General features: G+C 38.5%; 2 protein-coding genes across 2 annotated transcripts; one reads left to right on the top strand and one right to left on the bottom strand.

Moving 5' to 3' along the window:
* Positions 1-15,723: 15,723 nt before the first annotated feature.
* LOC121982593 (protein RADIALIS-like 4) lies at positions 15,724-16,462 on the top strand. The gene is made up of 2 exons (XM_042535735.1): positions 15,724-16,078; positions 16,286-16,462. Exons 1-2 carry the CDS (start codon positions 15,786-15,788, stop codon positions 16,308-16,310), a joined length of 318 nt encoding a protein of 105 aa, XP_042391669.1. The 5' UTR covers positions 15,724-15,785; the 3' UTR covers positions 16,311-16,462.
* A 515-nt stretch (positions 16,463-16,977) lies between these two features.
* LOC121979352 (protease Do-like 1, chloroplastic) lies at positions 16,978-22,070 on the bottom strand. Its single transcript, XM_042531334.1, has 8 exons — positions 21,555-22,070; positions 21,346-21,468; positions 20,945-21,116; positions 19,664-19,701; positions 19,259-19,457; positions 19,034-19,186; positions 18,076-18,210; positions 16,978-17,178 (listed from the first exon to the last, which is right to left on the bottom strand). The coding sequence occupies exons 1-8, from the start codon at positions 22,013-22,015 to the stop codon at positions 17,101-17,103; spliced, it is 1,359 nt and encodes a 452-aa protein (XP_042387268.1). The 5' UTR covers positions 22,016-22,070; the 3' UTR covers positions 16,978-17,100.
* Positions 22,071-23,528: the final 1,458 nt, after the last annotated feature.

The raw sequence follows: 23,528 nt of genomic DNA, 5'->3' as shown, positions 1-23,528 counted from the left end.
ATGGTGTTCCCCACTAGGCACCGCCTCATCCATCATGAGATCAACAAGCTACGCACCCTACGCCTCTAGTTCAGTCTTGGTCATCTTCACCATCTTGTTTATCAAGGCATTTAGCATGATGTTGGCTACACAAATTAACAAACATTCAGTTAGATATTAAAATTGGCGTGACCCAAAAAATCTTACCGAATGAAGCTTTTAGAGGGGTCGGGAGGGGACTTAGCCTGAATTTGTAAAGCAAACCCTCCTCAAGAATAAGGTTGCTGTTGAACTTTAGATCTTGCAGTTTCTAGGAAGTAGTGAAGTAGTCCTGCTCCAGATGATAATGTTGGTATCCCAAGGTTATTTTGATGTGATCAAATAAGTTAGGTTAGGTCTTGTTGTGTCTAACCTTGTGTCTAAGTGTACAGGAACTAGGAGCATAGGGCGTTAGGCAAAAGACACGGCTAGCGAGAAGGATGACACGGGAGAGAGCCGACAGGCTCGGTGCATTCGAGGGATAAGGAGCTGCGGAAGAGTCTTGGGAGGACGAGAAGGAGACGCGTGGTGTTTTTGAGGGATGAGAAGCTAGGTGTGGAAGCTTGCTCGAGAAGGCCGGAAGTTGGGTTCGGGTGAGCCCTATTCCGGATGGCAGAAATCACCCAAGTGAGCGGATCTGAAGCGGAAGACCCGGACTGAAAAAAATGGAGCCGAAGCTGGAGGCCCGGATAGCAAGTCAACAAAATGTTGGCTTTCCCATTCGGGGTGCCCGGAATCCTTCCGGGCGCCTGGAACCCAAATTTTATTAAGATCGACGTGGACTTTGATCGACGCATCTAGGATAGAATTATATCCCACTCCAGGCACCTGGAACCCTTCCAGGCGCCTCGAGCAAGGCTATATAAGCATCCTTGCTCCTAAAGCTTCAAAACAACAAGAAATAGTGCAACAATACTTGTAGACACTTTCTATTTTTTTAGCTTTCTTTTTCGGTGAGTTCATTGTTGTAAGAGGCTTCTCCACTTGAAAGAGATTCTTAGTTTGATTCAACTGCCTTGGATTAACAACCTTCCCAATTGTAACCAAGTAAATATGTGATCCTCGTCTTTTTAGTTTATCTTTTATTTATTCTTATGCAAGTGTTTGTTTAAGTTACAAGCCGAGGAAGGTACTTTTGTTTGTTTTTGTGCAGGGGTTATTCACCCCTCCTTTAGCCAGCCGCCAAAGGTACTAACAAGTGGTATCAGAGCAAGGATGCTTCAGGAGGACTAACCATCAATCAAAGCACCGTATCGATGGCCGGACCGAGCATATACCCACCGAAATTCGAGGGGAAGTTTACGAGCTGGAAAAAGAGAATGCAGATATTCTTCAAAATCGATTTTGAATTGCTTTTAATAATGAAATTTGGTTTTGTAGCGTCCAAAGGAAAGGAAGAATACCAGTGGATGAAGAAAGAGCAGGCCGACTACGTGGCAAACGGTAAAGCAGAGTTCCATCTGCTAAGCGTCCTTCCGCAATAAGAAGTTAACTGGATCGGCGCCTACGACTCAACAAAAGAGCTTTGGGAGAAGTTCCTTGAGCTACACAAAGGGGCGTCCGAAGCCAAGCTCGTAAGATGGGACTTACTTCGCAACAAACTCACCAACCTTCGATTTGAAGAATACAAAACCATTGCACAACTTCACTCGAGGATTAAGGAGCTCATAACCGGACTTTCGAATCTCGGAGAAAATGTAAGCAACCGATATTCGCTAAGGTACGCTTTTAATGATTTCCCTAGAAATACGAAATGGACATCATTAGTAGATGCGTACTATATCTCTAAGGATTTAGAATCTATTACCTTAGAAGAGTTATTTTCAACTTTTGAAGTCCATAAATCGAGATGTGCAAATTTAAAGAAGGAGTCGAAGCATAATATTGCCCTCAAGGCGAAGATGGATGAACAAGAGTCAGAATCTTCTTTCGACGATGAGGAAATGACGATGATGGTAAATCAATTTCAAAAGTTATTTAAATCTAAAAAATCTAACCATCTGCAGGGTAGAAAGAGAAGAAAAATCATATGCTACCACTGCGATGAAAAAGGGCACATTAAAGACATCTGTCCTAAATTGAAGAACAAGGACAAAGGTAAGAACAAGAAGCTCGTCCAAACGAACAAGCACAAAAACATGAAGGCGACGTGGGACGAAACGTAGTCTGAATCAGAGATTGAGGCTTTCTTTGGACTTGCGTTGATGTCAAGTTATCAAGACGACGAAAACGAAGCAAGCTCATCCGAAATGAGCATCGAGAGCATCGATGAAGGAGGAGCGACATCAGAAGAAAGCAACACTTCAAGGGTAGCTACAGATAACAGGATCGACAAGGTAAGTCAGGTATGATATCTTCCTCCTAATAAATCATTTAACTTTATAAAATATTTATCAAAGAATTGTTGCAAGGTAGAAAAATAAATTAAAGAGTTAAAATTAATTCTAGCAAAATCTTGTCCATTAGAAGAATTTGATAAAATAAAATTGAAAAATGACAATTTACAAAATAAAATAAAGAACTTGAAAAATCATGCATGCTTGAATGTTAGAACTCAAAATTATAATAGATTAAGCTGGCATCTTAGATTCCATAAGGGACAAATTAGAAAAATTTTAAAGAAATATGTTCCTAAAAAATTCTTAATTAATTCAGTTGGCTGAACCTATATTGGGTTTCAAAGTCTTGTCTAACTTGAACTTTAATTAGATTTAGCACTTTCAACGAGAAAATTAAATGTTTGAATTTTTTTTAAGACGCGTTGTCTAGAAAGTGGTTGTTGCTCCAATAACTAAGAAGGCCTAGTATCTCGCCACAGTCTGGAAGCCAATTAATGAAATAAAATATTTAATTGACTAACTGATAAAGCATTTAATTGTAATTAACTTAAAAGTTTTTTTAAAAGAAAAAAATTTACCAAAATTATTTCTACAAAATTAGTTTTTGCAAACTTAGGAAATTATTGATATTTTTTTGGGTGATATCAAAAATATTTTTTTTACTTAGAAAAGTTTTTCTAAAATTATTACAATTTTTTTAGTGCTATCAAAATTATTTTTAAAAATTTTCAAAAACTTGATAAGTTTTTCAAATTTTTTTTAACTAAAAACTTTACTACATTTTTTTTAAAATTACCCTTAGATTTCCCCCCCATTTTTTATATGATCAAAAGAGAAGAAGGGAAGATTAAGTCTAGGGGGAGGTTGGTTAACCTTTTTTTTAAAAAAAATATTTACACTCTAATTGTAAATTTATTTCTTTCACTTTATGTTAGTTTACCCTAACTTAACTTGGATTGCTCACATCAAAAAGGGAAAGATTGTTGGTACCCAAGATTGTTTTGATGTGATTAAATAAGTTAGGTTAGATTCTGTTGTGTTTAACCTTGTGTCTAAGTGTACAGGAACTTAAGAGCATAGGGTGTCGGGCAAAAAATGCAACTAGCGAGAAGGACGACATGGGAGAGAGCCCACGGGCTCGGTGCGTCCGAGGGACGAGGAATTGCGAAAGAGTACGCGAGTAGACGAGAAGGAGGCGCGCGACATTTCTGAGAGACGAGAAGCTAGGAGCGGAAGCTTACTTGAGAAGGTCGGAAGTTGGGTTCGAGTGAGGCCTATTCCAGATGGCAGAAATTACCCAATCGAGTAGAAACAGAGCAGAAGACCTAGACTGAAGCAAGCGGAGCAGAAGCTGGAGGCCCGGAGAGAAAGTCAACAAATTGTTGACTTTCCCCTTCAGGGCGCCCGGAACCATTCCGGACGCCCGGAGTAGTCTGGGCGCTCGAAACCTAAATTTTATCAAGATCAATGTGGACTTTGACTGACGCGTCGGGGATAGAATTCTATCCCACTCCAGGTGCCTGAAACCCTTCCAGGGGCCCCAAGCAAGGCTATATAAGCAATCTTGCTCCAAAAGCTTCAAAACAACAAGAAATAGTGCAACAACACTTGTAGACGCTTTTTTGTTTTGTTTAGCTTTCTTTTTCTGTGCATTCATTGTTGTAAGAGGCTTTTCCGCCTGAAGGAGATTCTTAGTGCGATTTAACTGCCTTGGATTAACAACGTCTCCGGTTGTAACCAAGTAAATCTGTGAGCATCGTCTTTTTAGTTTATCTTTTATTTATTCTTATGCAAGTGTTTGTTTAAGTTATAAGCCGAGGAATGTACTTTTGTTTATTTTTGTGCAGGGGCTATTCACCCTCCTCTAGCCGGCCGCCAAGGGTCCTAACAGATAATGCTTCAAGGTTGGTGTCGAGGGTAACTCGACTTGTCATCGAGTTGGCCACGACATGGGGTTGGGGGCTTCACAAAGAAATATTAGGGCTTCCACCCCTTGTACGAAGATGGGAAGCTTTTTATAAGACTGAGCCTGACTCTAGATGACCAATCCTCCATCTTCTTTGGATAAAAGTAAAAAATGGAAGATGCAAAGAAAAAGGGGAATTCAATACAATCAAAATAGGATGACTATGCCAGTTAGAATCTAAAACGAATTTGGACCTAGTTGAGACAATGAAATGCGAAAATATTAAGATACTTCGATAAAGAAGGCCTGAATGGAAAAGCATAGTCCACTCAACAAATAAATAACTTCTAACGAAGGACACAAAATTGGGGGAGGGGGGGGATGATCTGGACGGTCATTACCATTTGGAAGCATTATCTGATGATAGGGCAGGATCCTACATGTTGTCCTCAGCTGATCCCACCCATCGCTGGTGAAACTTGACTCGATGGACTTATACCGTGGAGCAAAAGAAGACTTCACAACCATTTTTAGGACAATACATGATCACAGAGGCTATGACCAGAGGATAGATGATCAATAGTTGATTGGAATAGAGGAAGACAGTGAAGAACCAAGCAGCTTACTGAGAGATGAAACGTGGAACACTCATAGATGAAGAAGACGAATAATGACGAACACAAAAACAAGGATTGCACGATAGAATGCAATGGCATCTCTCCGCAACCTAATATATTTTCACTCGTGAGACTATGGCCATAGGATCTCTGCCATTACAAAGATGGGATGAATTTTTAGCCATTCAATCGAGTGCAACGATTAAATCAAATCTGAGTAATCATTGCACTTCGAATGACGCTTAGTCTTCCCTGTTGTAGGTCATATCACATTAATACGATGTAACCTCGGAGATACACTGTACAGTTTATGTTAGCTAGAGCCCTAGAGCCAATCATTTGATGATTATATTATGGACTTATTGTATCATATTTTTATATTAATAAAGGCATTTGTTTGGTTATTATACTTACTTGTATTGGTGTCAAATAAACTAAGTATAATAACGTCCTTGAGTAGAAGGTTCTTACCTATATCAATCGATTGGTTGAATCGATAGTGAAATGATATAGGGAACACTACTCTAAATCATTCCTAGTCGAGTATTAACATTCAGGGACAATGTTAATGCAATAAGATTAGCATGTATGTCAACTCGATGACTTGATCTCACAAGTCATGGATATAGAGATATCAAGTTGACACATGGGTATATATTAGAGAATGTATACTGAATGACCCGCCATGAGAAAGTTGTTGGGTTCGGAGCGCAGCGGAAGACATATATTGAATCATGGATCTTTCGTGGTACATATAGTTTTACACAAAATAATATAAAACATACCTTGAGTCCTCGATAGGTATGAATGATATCACAGACAGATAGACAAATAAGAGCCCCACGTGTGACTCCTCTAGCGGTATCCATGCGCACTAGATCACGAACTTGATACGATCCGTTAGGTGCTAGCCACTTGGATCGACAAAGTCTTGGAAGCACTACCGATCTCTTCCGGTGGAGGACGAAGTTGACGAAGGAGAAATGGAGAGAATGAAATCCTTACTTTGAATCTTTCCGAGGATGGCTATTTATATCTTCCAAGGAATACGAAGAGTTAAGCCTTCAATTAATTCATCATTTATGATCTTCATTAATAAGGAAGATGAAGAGTTATAGGCTCCATAAATTCTTCATTTATGACCTTCATTATGATAACTCTTCAAATTCTTCATTAATTATCATTATGATGACTATTCGAATTCTCCATTAATCATCATGATTATGGCTATTCGAATTCTCTCTTCTTTGTATCAAATAAATCCATATTTGATCTTGATCTCGACTAGCTTCCGATACTCTTGTTCATGTCTACGTGCTATGCGTGCGACCCTCTATGTTTTATACACGAAGGCAGTGTAAATCCATACACAGACTAAGGTAACCGTCTAGCAACAGTTTTTAGCCACCCAACGCGATAAAATTAATATCAGTCATAAACTGTAAACCACTATGAACCGATTACTGTGTAATTCAATCTCTTCATCTAAAGCCTACATCCCAATTAATTCGATACATTATGCATCATTACCAAATTAATTGTTTTACTTGATTTCCAAGATATAATAGACTCCTCTTGAATGATAAATCATTCCTCCCATGGCCATGGATTTTGTGTCACTAATATCTCTATCAAGCGGCCAGGATGTTAACTCCTAATCCAAGAGAGCGATGAATCCTCTATTGACTCGACACTATTCTCTCTACGTTTTGTCATACACCCAACTACTGTATTAATCACAATCCGATTAAAGACTGCTTTTAACGGCGTCAAAGCACATAACTCCACGCATAGAATAAATGAAGGTCTCAAGTCAAAAGATTAGTTACACTCGTTCATAAGAGGAAAGACCAATGATGCTTAATATGTGGTCTCCTTTTAAGCGGGTCGTGTCCAGTGTACCTCTAAACTCAAGGCACCCCCAAGTACAACTTGGATATCCATCCCTCCGGTCTATCTCGACCTAGTCATACTCAGCGTTGATCTAGATATCAATGTCCCCTCTAGATATCTATCCAATCAAGGACTGTTTTCAGATTAATATACCCATTAATCCGTGGGACTTTATCATTAATCATATACGTACAGAAAAGTAAATAATTAATGATAAATTCTTGCATTTATTAAATAATTATCCACAAAATACATAAGGAGTGTCTTGGCACATAAGTGCACACACTAACAAAAGTATCATGGATCGTTATATGAGTGTCATATACTTTCTCATGTGGCTATTAGTATGACTACTAGTCCTTAGACCTAAAGTCACCATGGATCCCTACATAAGGAGTTATGTACTTTGGTTTCGTCAAACGTCACCCGTAACTGGGTGGACTATAAAGGTGATTATTGGGTATGTAACGAATTATGCAGAAGAATGTGAGTGATGTAGATGTGATCTATCCCTCCTATATGACGGGAGAGACATCGATATTCTTGATAGAGTGAGACCACGAAGTGCATGGCCATGCCCAAATGAGTCAATATAGGATATTGAGCTCATTTAATTGAGTGAGTCTACTTGGAGTTCAAGATTTAGATTGGTCAGAGGATGACACGGTCTATGCCTCACATTGATCAATCTAGATGTCTAGGATAGAAGGACACTTGTCATATATTGTGAGGAGTCACAATTAGTAGTCACAAGGTGATGTTGGATCTCAACATTCTTGTAACATTGGGTAGTAATGATGTGTTGCTAGATACCGCTCATTACTTATGCTCCTAAATGAGTTTAGGGGCATTGCCAATGTTACAAGAACCTATAGGGTCACACACTAAGGACAATTAGATGGAGATTAGGTTCATATGATGAACCAAGAGGATTAGATTCATTTGATGAATCAAATTGAATTAAGAGTAATCCAAATTGGGCTAATTGAGTTGGACTCAAGTATTCAATGAGTCTAATTTAGATTATGACTCATTAAATCAACTTAATTTAATGAATTAGATTCATTATATTAAGTTGGCTTGAATCAAATGGTTAGATTAGATCAACCATGGAAGAGATTTGGTCAAGTTTGACTTGACTTGAGAGGAAGAGGAAGAGTCAAGTTTGACTTGACTAATTGCCACATCATTAGTGAGATGGCAAGATGTGGACCAATGATAATGCTCCACATCATCAAAGTGTTCCACCTCATGGGGGTTACAAAGTCATTCTCTTTAATGGCTACATTTAATGAGAATGGGGGTTACACATTCTAATGTGGCCGGCCACTTTAGTGTGGTAGAGAATTTGATTTTTTCATTCAAGCCTCATTATTCCTTCTTCTTCCTCTAGCTCTCCCTCTCCTCCTCAACTTGGTCGAACCACACATAGGTGCTAGCACACCTCTTTGTGTGTTTTTCTCCACCTACGTGTCCGTGTTGATACTTCTAGAGGAGTATCTATCTTGATACTCTCGAGATCCGGCATTTTGGACGAGCGGGATACGCGAAAGGCACGCTTCAAAAGTATAACCCTTTATCCATGAAGATCTAGGAGTAGATCTAAGTAGAAACTCGTACAAGAAATTATTTTGTAATCTATTCTTCGCACGAGATTCAATAGCATGGGTGATTCGGTGTTTTCGCGACGCGAAAACGCGATTTTCGCAGCCCGAAAAACCCAACAGTGGTATCAGAGCCACGTGCGAAGCTTGTACGAGTTTCATTTTTGTTTTTATGACAAAAATTCAGTTCTGTGATATTCTGTAATTTTATGATTTTTAGAGTTTTTATGGGTATTTTTCTCGTAGAAGCGAAACACAAGTGTTTCGGCACTTGTATACTTCGACTACCGAGAAGAATTTTCCAAAACAGCAAAGTTTCGCCCCAAAATTTTTTGGGGCAGCGGGCTAAGGCGCTCTTGGATCGCTTAGGAACAACTCGCAATGGTTAGATCGCGGGTAGGGGTACTGGCCCTAACCCCGCAAGGGGATTTGCTCCGCGATTGCGCCCGAAATTGCTAATCGGGACCGCCGGAAAAAATTTACTCATAAAATCTGTAAAATTATTAAAAAAAATTATAGAAAATCATAGAAATATATAATTTTGAATTATATATCAATTTTGTGATAGTCATGGCCCAAAAAGACCCAATAAGATTGGAATTGTGTTGTAATTCATATTACGGCCTGCGCGCCATTATTTGTGATGTGCGTGCTGTATTTGTTTTTATTTTTATTTTCACGACCTGCGCGTCGTGCCTTTCTCTTATATTCTGGTTGTAAATTAGATTTATACTCGAATGTAACTCGAGTTTCAAAATTGTAATGTAAATTTTGAAGCGGTGGAAGGTCCACACGAGACGGAGTTACGAGGAGGACACGAGCAACATGTGGTGGTCAACGGAAGGAGCTTGAGAAGCTGTTGACCTTAGGTTGACCATCCGATCTTCTCATTGGCTTGAGAAGATCGTAGTAGGACCATGACTAAATCACAAATTAATTTAATTAATTGCTTTTGTGTGTATGTGATGCATGCTAGTTAATTAAGTAATTAATTAGTGCCTAACGATTAGATTAGATCTAAGTCGTGCACATGATGCACCCTTCGATTAGATTAGATCTATCGAGTATATGATACGCATCATCGTTTAGATTAGATCTAAATCACGTTAACTCGTAATGCCTGCCATGTCGTGATACCTACCACTACCTCGATCGCATGTAGTTGTTGAATCTGCCAAAGCAGAGCAACATATACTATCTTGGTAGGGTACGGAGGGACAATCTTGGTCCCGCCTATCAACGCATGGGTGAGTACAACTCAATTAGATTGAGTATTCCTAGTTAACTCGGTTGGATCGAGTATAACTATAGGCATTCTTCCAACGGTTGGAAAGTTAGGTCAAAATCACATATATATTAACTCTCGGGCGTATTAGCCAAAGCTTACTCGAGTTTTAATATAAATGCGGATTTTAATTCTATAAACAAGAGTTGCATAGAGATGTAATTGGTAATCGTTACCTACCGATCATACTAAGTCTTGGGCGTATTAGCCAAAGCTAACTCAAGGGTTAGTATGATGTGGATCTTGTCCCACATGAATTATAGAATTTAGTGGGAGCATCATTTAGTTAAAGGCCTAATTAAATGATTAAGAATATGGTATTTATTTCTGCTTTTATTTCTGTTGTAGATTACCATGACGTCGAATACGAACACCTTCTCCCTACGATCTGTCCTCGAGAAGGACAAGCTCAACGGAGCAAACTTCCTGGACTGGTACAGGAACCTGAGAATAGTTCTCACCCAAGACCCATTCCGGAGGCTCCTCCTGCCACTGCCCCGCGAGCTGACCGAGATGCTTTCAAGAAGTATCAAGATGACGCATTAGATGTGTCTTGTCTAATGCTCGCGACCATGAACTCTGAGCTTCAGAAGCAACATGAGTTAATGGACGCTTACGATATGGTTGAACATCTTCGTCAACTGTATCAAGGTCAAGCGAGGCATGAGAGATTTGAGATCTCAAGGGCACTGTTTCAGTGCAAGATGTCAGACGGGGCTCCTGTAGGCCCATATGTACTCAAAATGATTGGGTACATAGAGAACCTACAAAGGTTGGGGTTCCCACTTGGCCAAGAGCTGGCTACTGACCTAATCTTGCAATCCTTGCCGGATAGCTACAGTCAATTCATTCTAAACTACAATATGAACGAGATTGACAAGCCACTGCCTGAGCTGCTTAGCATGTTGAGAACTGCTGAGCTAAACCTTAAGAAGGCTAAGCCCAACACTGTTCTGATGGTTCAGAAACATAAGGGCAAGAGCAAGCCCAAAGGCAAGGGAAAGTCCCAAGCCAAGGGCAAAGGCAAGACACTGAAGCCTAAAGGAGGGGTCGCCAAGGATGCTACCTGCTTCCACCGGGCACTGGAAGAGGAACTGCAAGGTATACTTGGAGGATCTTAAGAAGAAGCGGAGTGAGACTTCCACTTCAGGTATATATGTTATAGAAGTCAATCTATCTATTTCTACATCATGGGTATTAGATACTGGATGTGCTTCTCACATTTGCAGGCGCTGAGAAATAGCAGGGCATTGACAAAGGGCGAGGTGGACCTACGAGTAGGCAATGGAGCACGGGTTGCTGCTGTTGCTATAGGGACTTACTTTCTATCTCTGCCCTCTGGGCTTATACTAGAGTTAGTCGATTGTTGTTATGTGCCTGCATTAACTAAGAACATTATATCAGTTTCTTGTTTGGACAAGAAAGGTTTCTCGTTTACTATAAAGAACAAATGTTGTTCCGTCTATTTAAATGATATGTTCTATTGTAGTGCACCTCTGATAAACGGACTCTATATTCTAGACCTTGAGAGCCCTATCTATAACGTAAATACCAAGAGGTTCAAGTCAAATGACATGAACCAAACCTACCTCTGGCACTGTCGCTTAGGTCATATAAATGACAAGCGCTTATCCCAGCTCCATAAGGATGGCTTGTTGGACTCATTTGATTTTGAATCATATGAGATATGCGAGTCATGCCTACGAGGCAAGATGACCAAGACTCCCTTTAGTGGGCACAGCGAAAGAGCGACTGATTTGTTAGGACTCATACATAGTGATGTATGTGGCCCTTTCAATGTCGCTGCTAGAGGCGGTTATAGGTACTTCATCACATTTACTGATGACTTCAGTAGATATGGTTATGTGTACTTGATGACACATAAGTCTGAATCCTTTGAAAAGTTCAAAGAATTCAAGAATGACTGGGATAAAGACACGACAACTTTTATACTCAACCGAGTTCCATCCAAGGCCGTGATAAAGACACCATATAGGATATGGACTGGGAGAGATGCCCAGGTGTCTTTCATGAGGATTTGGGGTTGTGAGGCTTACGTTCGACGTCAAGTCTCAGACAAGTTAGGACCCAAATCTGATAAGTGCTATTTTATAGGATATCCCAAGGAAACTAAGGGATATTACTTCTACATTCCCAGTCAGCACAAGGTAGTTGTGGCAAAGACTGGGGTCTTTCTAGAAAGGGACTTTGTTTCTAGAAAGACTAGTGGGAGTACATTCGATCTTGAAGAAGTTCAAGATGCGGATCCTAGCACTGAAGCCTCGGTGGAAGTTGAACTGGAACCACAAAGTGTTGTGGATGATGTTGTTCCACAAGGAGTTGAGGAACAACAACCAGTTCAAGTAGACATACCTCTTCGCAGGTCTGATAGGGTACGCCGTCAGCCTGAGAGATACTCATTTCTCTTGTCTGACCATGATGACGTTATGCTCATAGAGGATGAGCCTACCACCTATCAGGAAGCTGTGATGAGACCAGATCCCGAGAAATGGCTAGAGGCCATGAGATCCGAGATGGAATCCATGTACACCAAAGCACTCCTTTCTATGCACACCGCAAAGAGAGCAAAGCTAAGCGTTAGAACGAGAACTAGGGAGGGGGCCGCTGGCAAAGGTACTCCGATGTTCAAGTCAATACGGTGGCCGAGCGAAAAGTGGAGAAGAAAGTGAACAGTAGATGTGTGCACGTAATGTAAGGCGTGAGGACGTTTTTTGCGTACTTGGCTAATTGAGAGAACCTCTTTTATGTTGTCTCCCATAACATCCGCAATAATAAGGTAACATAGAATATTGATTATCATAATATGTTGAGCAATGGAAGATGTACAATTTGGAGGATGTGTAGCCATCCTCCGAGGAATCTTCCGTAATATGTATATGAACAGTCTTTTATAACCTCCGCGGTACATGAAGTGGTTGAGAATGTTTGCTATCATGTACTAAAAGATGTATAGCCACGTTCATAGGAAGGTTCCATTGTAGGTATAGTGGAATATTCCTTGACAAATAGTTGTTATTCTTTACTAGGTTGTTACGATTCTCTAACAATATTATCCTCTAAAGGTAGTCCAACCGACCTAATAGCCGACCGGTTGTATGATGGGAGGCTAGGAATAGAAATGGAGAACTAAGTCTCTTAAATCCGACCGACTGTATCCTAAGAGTTGCCTTAATGCTGAGAGATACGGAGCTATGCCCTATAAGCCCGACCGACCCTTGGGCCGACCAGACATATGCGGAGGGTTGGCATACTGCTGCGAGGGAACTATACCTTGTATTCCCAATTGGCCCTTGGGCCGATTGGACTATACTAAGAGTTGTATTAATGTTGAGACATATGAGCTATGCCTTGTAAGCCCGACTGACCCTTGGGCTGACTGGACATATGTGGGGAGTTGGCGTACTACTGCGAGGGAACTATGTCCTGTATACCCGACCGACCTTTGGGCTGACTAGCCATATGCTGAAAGTTGTATCATAGAAGCAGAGAGATGTGCCCCGTATACCTGATTGTTGCAGGAGTTGACCAGGTTTATTCCGTGTATCACTGAGGCGTGGAGCGTTGATGCCCTTAAGTCCGACCTAAGGCCAACCGACTCCATACTGAATGTCTTAACATTAAGGAGTGAGGAGCTAAGTCTCAGTGAGAGTGACTTGATCGTCTGTTTATACTCTAGCCTTGACCTAATTGTCACGTTATCCTGATATTGACCACCATCTCACCTTGACTTTAACTTTTACCTCACTACTAGATCTACTCATAACATACTATATCATGGATTATCCACTATTAGTATTTTTAACAGAAAAAGTTGGCAGATATATAAGCTTTAGGATGATTTGTAATTGCTGTTACAAAAGTTAGATTGAAAAAAAAAATGACAGAATTGATCTAGTTTATGCCTTGGGTTTTCGCCCTTGCTGCAATAGCATTCAATATTGTGCAACATGTTGCTCTAGTGTAGTTCTGACAACTAGATCAATGTTGCATACTAAGTCAGTAAATTCACATGATGCTAGGCCCGTTTCAGGCATAGAATTCAAATAACTTCTCTGAAAAGAGTATCCAGAATGGCAATTTGCCATGTTCCTTATGGAATTTGCTAAAAAAGGGCTGAGGGCACGACCATTGGGTGAAGATTTAACGACCCACTCCACTCCACTTTGTATCATAAATTTAAATATTTCAGATGCATCATGTTGTATAAAGCTAGGGGATTTTTGTATCATGACCTCCCTACACAAAGTATTTGTGTCGCACAATGAGGGTACAGTGAATAATCATCTCATGATCATATTAGGACTAGGAAATCATCCAAATTTATTTAAGCAAGCATAAAATTCTGTTTGACTGCTCTTCCTAAACCTTGAGACTGATCAACATAGATGTTAAAGAAACACAGCATTGTCAATTCCACATGTTAGCTGCTTCATGACCTTTTTTTTGAAAATACTCCATCTAGACATACTATAAGTATTTTTGAAAATTTTTATAAGATCGAATCAATCATAGATTAGACGATCTGAGGGATGGATACATAGTATCAGCTAAGAAAACAAGAATCTGCGCCTTTTAATTCCACTAACAAATTCCCCAATAGCATTCGAGCAAGTTGGCCATGGCGCTTAACCCCCCACACCTTCAGCCAAACGTGCGCCTCCAGACGAAGAACCATATTCGGAAGGCTTTGATCAATCAGCTCCAGAGTCAAAGGAAGATCAAAGATTTCTCTCCTTTTCTCCCCTTTATTTGCATGTCTCATGCAGCAAAAGCTAGATGCCGATTGTTGAATCCCCCCGCCAACTTGTTACTGTAAAGGAAAAGGTGAGGGGAGGAATCAGCAAAAGCTGAATTCATCTTTCCGGATGACTGGAAAACAACGAGGGACCGAATACTCTTCGCTCTTTTAGATCATGACCGGAGGTGATCGATCAAGTTGTCCTCCGCCGGCCGGCGACGGGCTGGCTCCCGTTGTCGTCCCTCTCCTTGCAAAACCACCCACCCCCTCTGCAATTAACTTTCCCCATGCTCTTGGAATATTTTTCAGCAGTGCAGTGAAGATCGTGAAAAACAGCAGATTCCAAAGAGCTCAGCCTTCTCGATCGCCCAACTTGTCGATGATACCAAGATTCCGAGATGGATGAATTCCGTCCTTCATCCACCGCAGCTTTACATAAAGACGATCACCTTTACATCTTTCACTATAAACTCATTCTTTTAACTCTTAAACCTTGATTCCCTTTAAGAAGGATCTACTGTTCCCCGGCGTCTCTATCCCATCCGTGAACATGAAAAATTAAAGATTATGCCTTTTCAGATAAGAGTCTTGCGTGCCACTCCGTCCAAACGATTAGAGTGGTAAACGAGCCGAGCTAAGTAAAGCTTCATGTATTCAAGCTTGTTTGATAAAGTAATTAAATCAAATCGAGTTGAGCTTAAAATGAACTAAATTTTGAAATAATTATTCAAGTTTTACTTGATTTATGTTTTATGAGTTTGAAATTGTTTGAAACTTAACTTGAGCTTGACTTATTTGAAAACTTTAATTGTTTAATTGATTATTGAGTTTGATAATTTAAATTTATTTATTTATTTTATTTTATTATTTATTTAGCATATTGAAAATAGTTTTATTAACGAATATGATTCGTGAACATTATTCATGAATATTGTTAACGAACATTAACGAATTAAATATATGTGTTCAAACTTATTTGTTTAATTTAAAAGTTAAATTCTTATCAAGCCGAACACAAAATCTATTCACGAAAGCTTTATTTATTTGCAACAGTAAGGTCAAAGACTTGGAAAACAGAGCTAAGTGACAAAATTTAATGAATCTGCAGGCGTAAGGTCAAAGACTGTCAAGGAGAGTACTGGAGGAGGTACGTATACAAGTTACCATGAAGGAATTAATGGCGGATGCTGATTCCCATCACCACCCACCGTTTCCTCCTCCTCCTCCTCCTCCTCCTCCTCCTCCTTTAGCATATGCTATTCCCCAAGTCTTCTCCGTCCACCTCGCTCCTTATAAGGAGCTGCCTCATGCGTCTCTGCCACCATGCAATTAACACTCGTTGAGCTGCGATTGCTGGTGGAGGGATGGCGTCCAGCTCCAAGATCATCTCGTTGAGGAAGGCGGAGCAGGCGTGGACGGAAGAGGAGAACGAGCGGTTTGAGATGGCGCTGGCGCGCTACGAGGAGAGCCACCCCCAACGGTGGCAGAATGTGGCCCGCGCCGTCGGCGGCGGCAAGACCGTCGACGATGTCAAGCGCCACTACGAGCATCTCGTCAGCGACATCAACCTCATCGATACCGCCGAGGAGCCTTTCTACAACTACCCGCCAGCCTCTGGCGGCCGCCGCCGCAACGACACCGGCGGCCAGGATCAGCGGTACAATATATACTTCACATACATATACAAAAATTTTAAAGCAATAAAATAAAATATATATATATATAATTTAAAGTGAATTATTTCTATATTTTAAAAATTACGTGCGAAAAGGAACTTTTTAGCTTTAGAGGAGGAGAGGAGATCACAGTCTCTACTCTCTTGAATTGTATATTCGTTAATTAATCAAATTGCAAAATCTTGCAGGTGCAAGTTCTTGAAGTTCCAGTAGAAAGGAGCTGCTGCACCTTGTTAGACGTGCTGTACGACTTATCCAATTAGGAGTTTACAAGTGTATTTACCAATAAAATTTGTGGGAATGGCAGAGATCGAATGGAACTGATCTCCTAGTAGCAATTAAGTGATTTGCTGTAATTAAGTATTCTGCAGAATTGTAATGTATTGTTCGATCAATGGATCTTTGGTTATGTATGGCTAAACTTCAAGCAATTGGTAAATGAGTACAAAAATATTGGTATTGTATGCAGGATCAAAATAGGAGAATTCAGTCTGCCATAATTTTTAAATCAGAATTCAGAATCAGATTTTATTATAGAATTTAAAAATCTATATTTATTACATAGAAATTCATAACTGTGAACTTAAATTTCACAACCCTTTTTAGAATCCTTTTAATATTTTTAGTAATCTCTATTCTATAATATTTCAAGTATTTTTTAGTATTTTTAATATTTATGGATTATGGATTATGCATCCTATTTTCTTTTTTTTCTGGTAAAATTTCTTTCATTCTTTACCAGATTAGAATTGAAATCTAAAATTTAAAATTTCTTTTCTTTTTTTAAGTTTTAGGATCTAGAGTCTATATAATACCTATCGGATTACTCTTTTTGCCTTCGCTTGAATTCCTCCTTCTCTTCCATAGGATAATCACTATCTGCTTAAAAGGGCAATTTCCTTGATATGAACCTAACAGTACATGATACAATGGCAACCAATAGACTTCATATACAAAGCAGTGACGTGAATGAAAATCCAAATGAGGTTTATGGTGATGACCCCTATGATTCATCAGGCTTTGGCTCAAGCACTACAGGAAGTTTCTCTTTGTGGTCGCCTCGCAAAACTTCCACTGTCACCTATAAAATTATCAGGGCAGCAGAAATTAGCGCAACTGAAGGAAACATATTGCCAAAGAAGAAACAAAAAGGGGGATAAAAGATGACAAACAAAACAGTAAATAGTTAGAAGGTAATATTTCAATGGTTCTGAGTTCCAGAGAACTCGGCTATAATCTAATTATATATTGATGTTATAGGAAAAGGGCAACTCTCAACAATGATCTAAGGGAACTAAGATTCAATGCAGAAATAACAGAAAAAGTCGGCAGATATATAAGGTTTAGGATGATTTGTAATTGCTGTTCCAAAAGTTAGATTGAAAAAAAATGACACAATTGATCTAGTTTATGCCTTGGGTTTTCGCCCTTGCTGCAATAGCATTCAATATTGTGCAACATGTTGCTCTAGTGTAGTTCTGACAACTAGAATTTGCAAAAAAACTGCTGAGGGCACGACCATTGGGTGAGGATTTAACATCCCACTCCACTCCACTCCACTTTGTATCATAAATTTATATATTTCAGATGCATCATGTTGTATAAAGCTGGGGGATTTTTGTATCATGACCTCTCTACAAAAAGTATTTGTGTCGCACAATGAGGGTACAGTGAATAATCATCTCATGATCATATTAGGACTAGGAAATCATCCAAATTTATTTAAGCAAGCATAAAATTATGTTTGACTGCTCTTCCTAAACCTTGAGATTGATCAACATAGATGTTAAAGAAACACAGCATTGTCAATTCCACATGTTAGCTGCTTCATGACCATTTTTTTTTAAATTTAGTGAGTATGCACTTCAGACAACAAAACAATAGATTTGCAAAAAATCATCATCAAAATCATAGAGAAATTTGCAACTGTGTAATAGCCAATAAAAAGCATCAATTCTCTATGTGGTATAAAAATTACCGTTTCACCAACTTTACATTGATCCAAGATCCGATACAAGTCACTTCCATTTGTGACTTTTTTCCCGTTCACTGACGTGATAATATCTCCCAAAACAAGCCTACCATATGCATCCCTCTTGGTTGATTGCAGACCCTGCAAATTTAGAAGCATATGCAGGATTACACCATATTCCAACATCTAAAATCACAATAAAATACTCCATCTAGACATACATGAGCAAAAAAAAAAACAAATCGTAGAAACTTCTTTGCCTGATACACTTCTTTACTCTTTTAGGAATACTATAGTCCATAACAATGAGAAATATTTTTTAGTAATCATATAAAAAGGTGGCTTAAATTTAGGGAAAAACATAAAGTTTATATAGCATGCACATTCTGGTGCAACATAGACAAGCATTTATGCAACTTATCCATTGAAGCATCACTTGGATATCTTGATTGACCTTTAAACTCTTTCAACTCGTCTCAAGGCCCATATTTGGGAACTTAACCAACTTGAGATTCTTCTAAAGAGTATATTTATCATGCTCATGGTTATATGATTTTACAGAAATAGAAGAACACAAAAACACCTTATCATTAAGTGATAGTTTATGCAAACCTTGACAAATATTTCAAGACTGCTACTATTCAAATTTCTGAAACAAAGACTGTATTTATGGTTCAGCTTTTCAAGTGTGACTTAAAGAAGCCAATTCCCAAAAAGCCTCAACTAGTTATTAACAGGAAAATGACAGCATGAATGGTGACACTTAATAGTCTTTCTTTCGATCATCAAATGCTAATGTTAAATATTTCAGCTTCATCACTAGACTCCTGGAATTCACAGTGTGCTTATGCAATATCAACATAAAATTGAGCATTAAAGCAAAGATTCATAAAGTGCATCTAAGAAATAGTATTACAAAAGTTAGGCTAAGAGAAAAATTATTCTAAAAGTATCAATGCTATACCGCTTTTCCAGCTGGGCCATTGGGTGGAGCATCCAAGACAAGCACTCCACTGACTCCAAGCTGTTCAACTGACTGATCTGGTGCAAATTTTATGCCCAATATTGGTCTTGTCACTCTACCAAATTTTACAATCTGCTCTACTATACCACTAACCTATAATAACACTAAAAGTTAAGAGCTTCAATAATTAATTGATTTTGCAATAGACAACTATGATCAACTTACTGTATCAACTGGAATGGAAAATCCAACACCAGAGGATGCTCCAGAAGGGGAGTATATAGCTGTGTTTATACCTATCAAGCTTCCAGAGCTATCAAGCAGTGGACCACCACTGTTACCAGGGTTTATAGCAGCATCAGTCTGTATTACATCCTGTATAGGACGTCCTGTTGCTGCTGAGCTTATTTCTCTCCTCAGTCCACTGAAGAGATATAATAGGGATGGGAACAAAAAAGTAAAACAAAACAGAAAAAAGAGTGTCACATAGACCATACATTAGTCACTTGATAGCTAAAAAAATGAGACTTTTAATTTATCATGATATTCAACTGTTTTACTGCATTAAGCAGTTCAATGTTTCCAGTAGCCAAGGGTCATAATATCTATAACAGCAAAGAGATCACTAACCTGATAACTCCCGTAGTAAGTGTGTGATCGAGGCCAAACTGCAATGAAAAACAAAAACATAATAAACACTAAGGTAAGTTATTGAACCCTAGCTATTATAATTATAATAAATCATGATTGTTCGTATCTCTACTAATAGGACATAGTGTAAGCTAGCATTCCTGATAAATGAATATTTAGAGAAAATGATATTTTAACTAATGGAGTTTTGAGACTTCTAACATGAAAGGAAAATGAGGCTTCTGCATTTTTTTTAAAATAATTTGAAAATCCACATCATCTTCAGTCTTGTAATCTTCAGCAACATAACAATATTAAACCTGCATAATAGGGATTTTTGCTGTCTAATATCATCCTTCTTTCTATTAAAAAAAAAAAAAATAGGTTGACTTCTCTCTTTTCCTCAAAAATACACTAGTTTCATTAACTTCAGATTCAACAACCTCCATGTTAGACATGATAGACTTTCCTGGTTCATGGAACCATCATTTTGAACAGAGGCTGCCAAGGCTGCATATTTGCTTCCTAGGTGGATTTGGAAGGGACCACAGCCCGGTTTCATATTAAATATATGACCTCCCTATGCATTCAATATATGTGCTTGTGTGTGTGTGTGAATGTGAGTGTGAGTGTGAGTGTGAGTGTGAGTGTGTTTGGTAAATTTGAACTGAGTTAGGCTAACCAAATAGACTTACAACCCTAATGTACCCTATCTCATATCGTGTAACATTTATCTTACAAGTAATGAACATTCTAAATATTAGTTATGTATTCTAACAGTATTAGTTATATAAAGAGAGAGAGAGAGAGAGAGAGAGAGTCACACACATCTATTCTACATTGTTAATTAGTATGGATTTGTTAAATTTCATGGGTTTTGCATCTTAAGATTGACACTCTTTTCTATTGAAAGTATCAATTAGATGCTTTGATCAATATTTATTATATATGCAGGAATCGTTTCTATCAATGCAGGTATTTTTTAGCATTTTCAATATTTTTGCATGCCCTTACATAATCTATACACGCTACGCAATGGACAGACTGCACACCGCTTGCATATGTTTTTTAAAATTTGAATGGAACAAAATGAATGGACGTTTAGTGTTCTGGTGATCCTCCAATAACATGACAGTTTAGGTTGAATAGTTCTCCTCTGCTGCAGAATGAAACATTTCTCAAAAAACTTATATGTTCATACTGATTTGAATGCCTAGTATGATGACAGAAGCCTATGGCAAAAGAAGACACTTGAAACAATAAAATTGTTGACTCACTTACAGGATTTCCAATAGCATAAACTTTCTGACCCACCAGCAGGTCTGACGATATGCCAACTGGTATCGGTCTCAACTTTTCCTTCGGTGCATCAATGCTCAAAACAGCAACATCCTTGTCTTGGTCAAATCCCACTACTTGTGCTTCATATGTCGCCTGATCAGCCAGTGTCACCCTGTATATACCAAACAGGTGTAGCATAATCTTGAATTTCCAAACAGAATATTCAGAGCAAAAGAAGGAAGAAAAAGTATCAGAAAAGAAAAGCATATACGGGTCACGAGAGATGATTCAAAAGATGTTCTGAAGAGAAAGCTCGAGTTGAACTAACAGCTGAACTGCATATTAAGTATTTCCTAGTAGCAGGAACATGAATAGAGGACTAATCTGCTCTCCTCGCCAACCTGAGGTCGGAGGCGCCACGGATGACATGGTAATTTGTCACGATGTGGCCTTTGGTGTCCCATACGAACCCCGAGCCCGAGCCCTGAGGCACCTCCAGCACGTCCAACGTGAAAGCATCTTGCCTTAAATAAAAAAGAATCGATTTTTATCAACCACCGCCATGCCCAACTTATCTTGAGAAAGAAAAAGAACAGACGAGAGTGTCTACCGCGCGGCGAGGTTGGTGATGTAGACGACGGAGGGGGTGTTCTCCTGGAAGAGCCGGACAGTGGCGAGCTCGTCGGACTGGAGCTTCCTCGGGGAAGTGATGACAAAGGCGGAAGCGGGAGCTACGTCGGTAAGGATAAGCGAGGCCGAGAGGGCGACGGAGGTGAGAAAGGCGAAGAGGCAGTCAAAGGCGGAGGACAAGACGACACCCCCACTGGAGGCGGCCGAGGGAAACCTCCGCAGGAGGAGAAAGATTCGGGAGGGGGAAGCGATCAACCTGTGAGATCGCTTTAGGACGAACCTTGAAGGAGCGGGCACGGAGGAGGAATTGGGGGCAAAAGCTCTGATGATTCTGGGAGAGAGGGAGGGCAGCTTAGAGGAGGAAGCGGTGGAGGAGGAGGAGGAGGAGGAGAAATTGTTGATGAGAGCGAGTGAGGAAGTGGCGGACGCGGGAGCGGCCATTGGCGGACAAGTTGCTGCTTGTTGGTCGGCTTGCAGAGGAGCGGAGTTGAAATTATTTCAGGATTTTAATTTGTGTGACGGGAAAATGGACAACGTAACCGACGCAACCAGACCGGAACAAACTAAGCCGGGCCCGGCCGTCCGGCCTGGAAGAATCGAAATTATGTATTCAACTTTGTTTTTTATTGAACTAGATAAGTTTTCAAAATTATGTATACTAATTTCAAAATAATTAAATTATTTATTTATTTTCATTTTCATTTTCATCTTGTTCCATTTTTTTTCCCAAAAAAAAGTCATGAATTTTGTTAGTCGATTAAAATAATTATTACTCTTAATATCAAATTAATATTTAAGAATATTTTAATAATTATAAAAATTGGACGAACATATAAAAATTGGTTGTGTGATTCGAGATCTTTAATTTAATCAGTCGATTTCAAATGGACCTAGGGACTTCGGAATAATATGAAATTAGTTTCTATATATTCTTCTAGTTCTTATAAAAATGCTCTCAATATCAATTTTACTCAATATATTGAGAGTAGTAATTTTTTAAATAACGTATTAAAAAAATAATTCTTATTTAAAAAAATCATTGTTCTCACTATATTAGATAAAATTGATGGATGAAGGCATGTATACAATCATAAGAATTAGACGAATTCATAAGACTTGGTTTCATGTAGCTCTATAGGTCCATCAACCGATTTTTTATTTTGATAATTCATATTAAAAAAAATAAGTGCTATCAATATATTGAAAAAAAAATGATATTTAAGAATATTTTATAATAAAAAAACTAGACTCTAAATTGGATGATATACTTAGATATTTTATAATGACGAAATCAATTCTCATGTATTCATTTAGTTTTTTTAATTATAAAAATATTTTTAAATATTAATTTTATCTAATATATTAAGAAAATAGTTTTTTTAATATGAATCGATCAAAACTAATTAAAAAAATTGATCCGACTACTTAAAAAAAGACACTCGGAATACTAACAGGGGCCAAAAAAAAAAAAAAAAAAGTATGGATACGCCATTGGGTGATTTTGAAACTAAGATACTTAGTTTGGTAATTTTAAAAATTTATCTAATGAAAAAGGGAATAATATTTATTTATTTTCGAAAAAAAAATTATATTTTCCAAAAAAAATAAAAAAAAAAATCCTTTGCGTGAATGACGACGAAGTAAGCATCGCCCACGCATTCCATATGAAGCAAACGCCTTTTTTTATTAAAAAAAAAAAAAGAAATAAAAAAGTAAAATAAAGCAATAACTCTCTTTTACAAAAATAAGGGTAACTTCCAACATAGCCCAAGATTTACTATTAATTTCAAATTTTCAAAATCTTCTCAGTATCAAAATATTTTTTTAAAATTATTTTTTGAATATTAAATATGAAAAAAATAAGAAATAATTTAAAAATATAATAAAGAATATTTTAATGAGGTATTTTGGCAGTCATGAAATTTGAGAGGGGGTTTTGAAAGAACTATTAAAC

Source organism: Zingiber officinale, chromosome 5A, assembly GCF_018446385.1.
Source record: "Zingiber officinale cultivar Zhangliang chromosome 5A, Zo_v1.1, whole genome shotgun sequence".
Classification (NCBI taxonomy): domain Eukaryota; kingdom Viridiplantae; phylum Streptophyta; class Magnoliopsida; order Zingiberales; family Zingiberaceae; genus Zingiber; species Zingiber officinale.
Note: the sequence above shows the minus strand (reverse complement) of the source record. Positions and strands in the feature narration are given on the sequence as shown.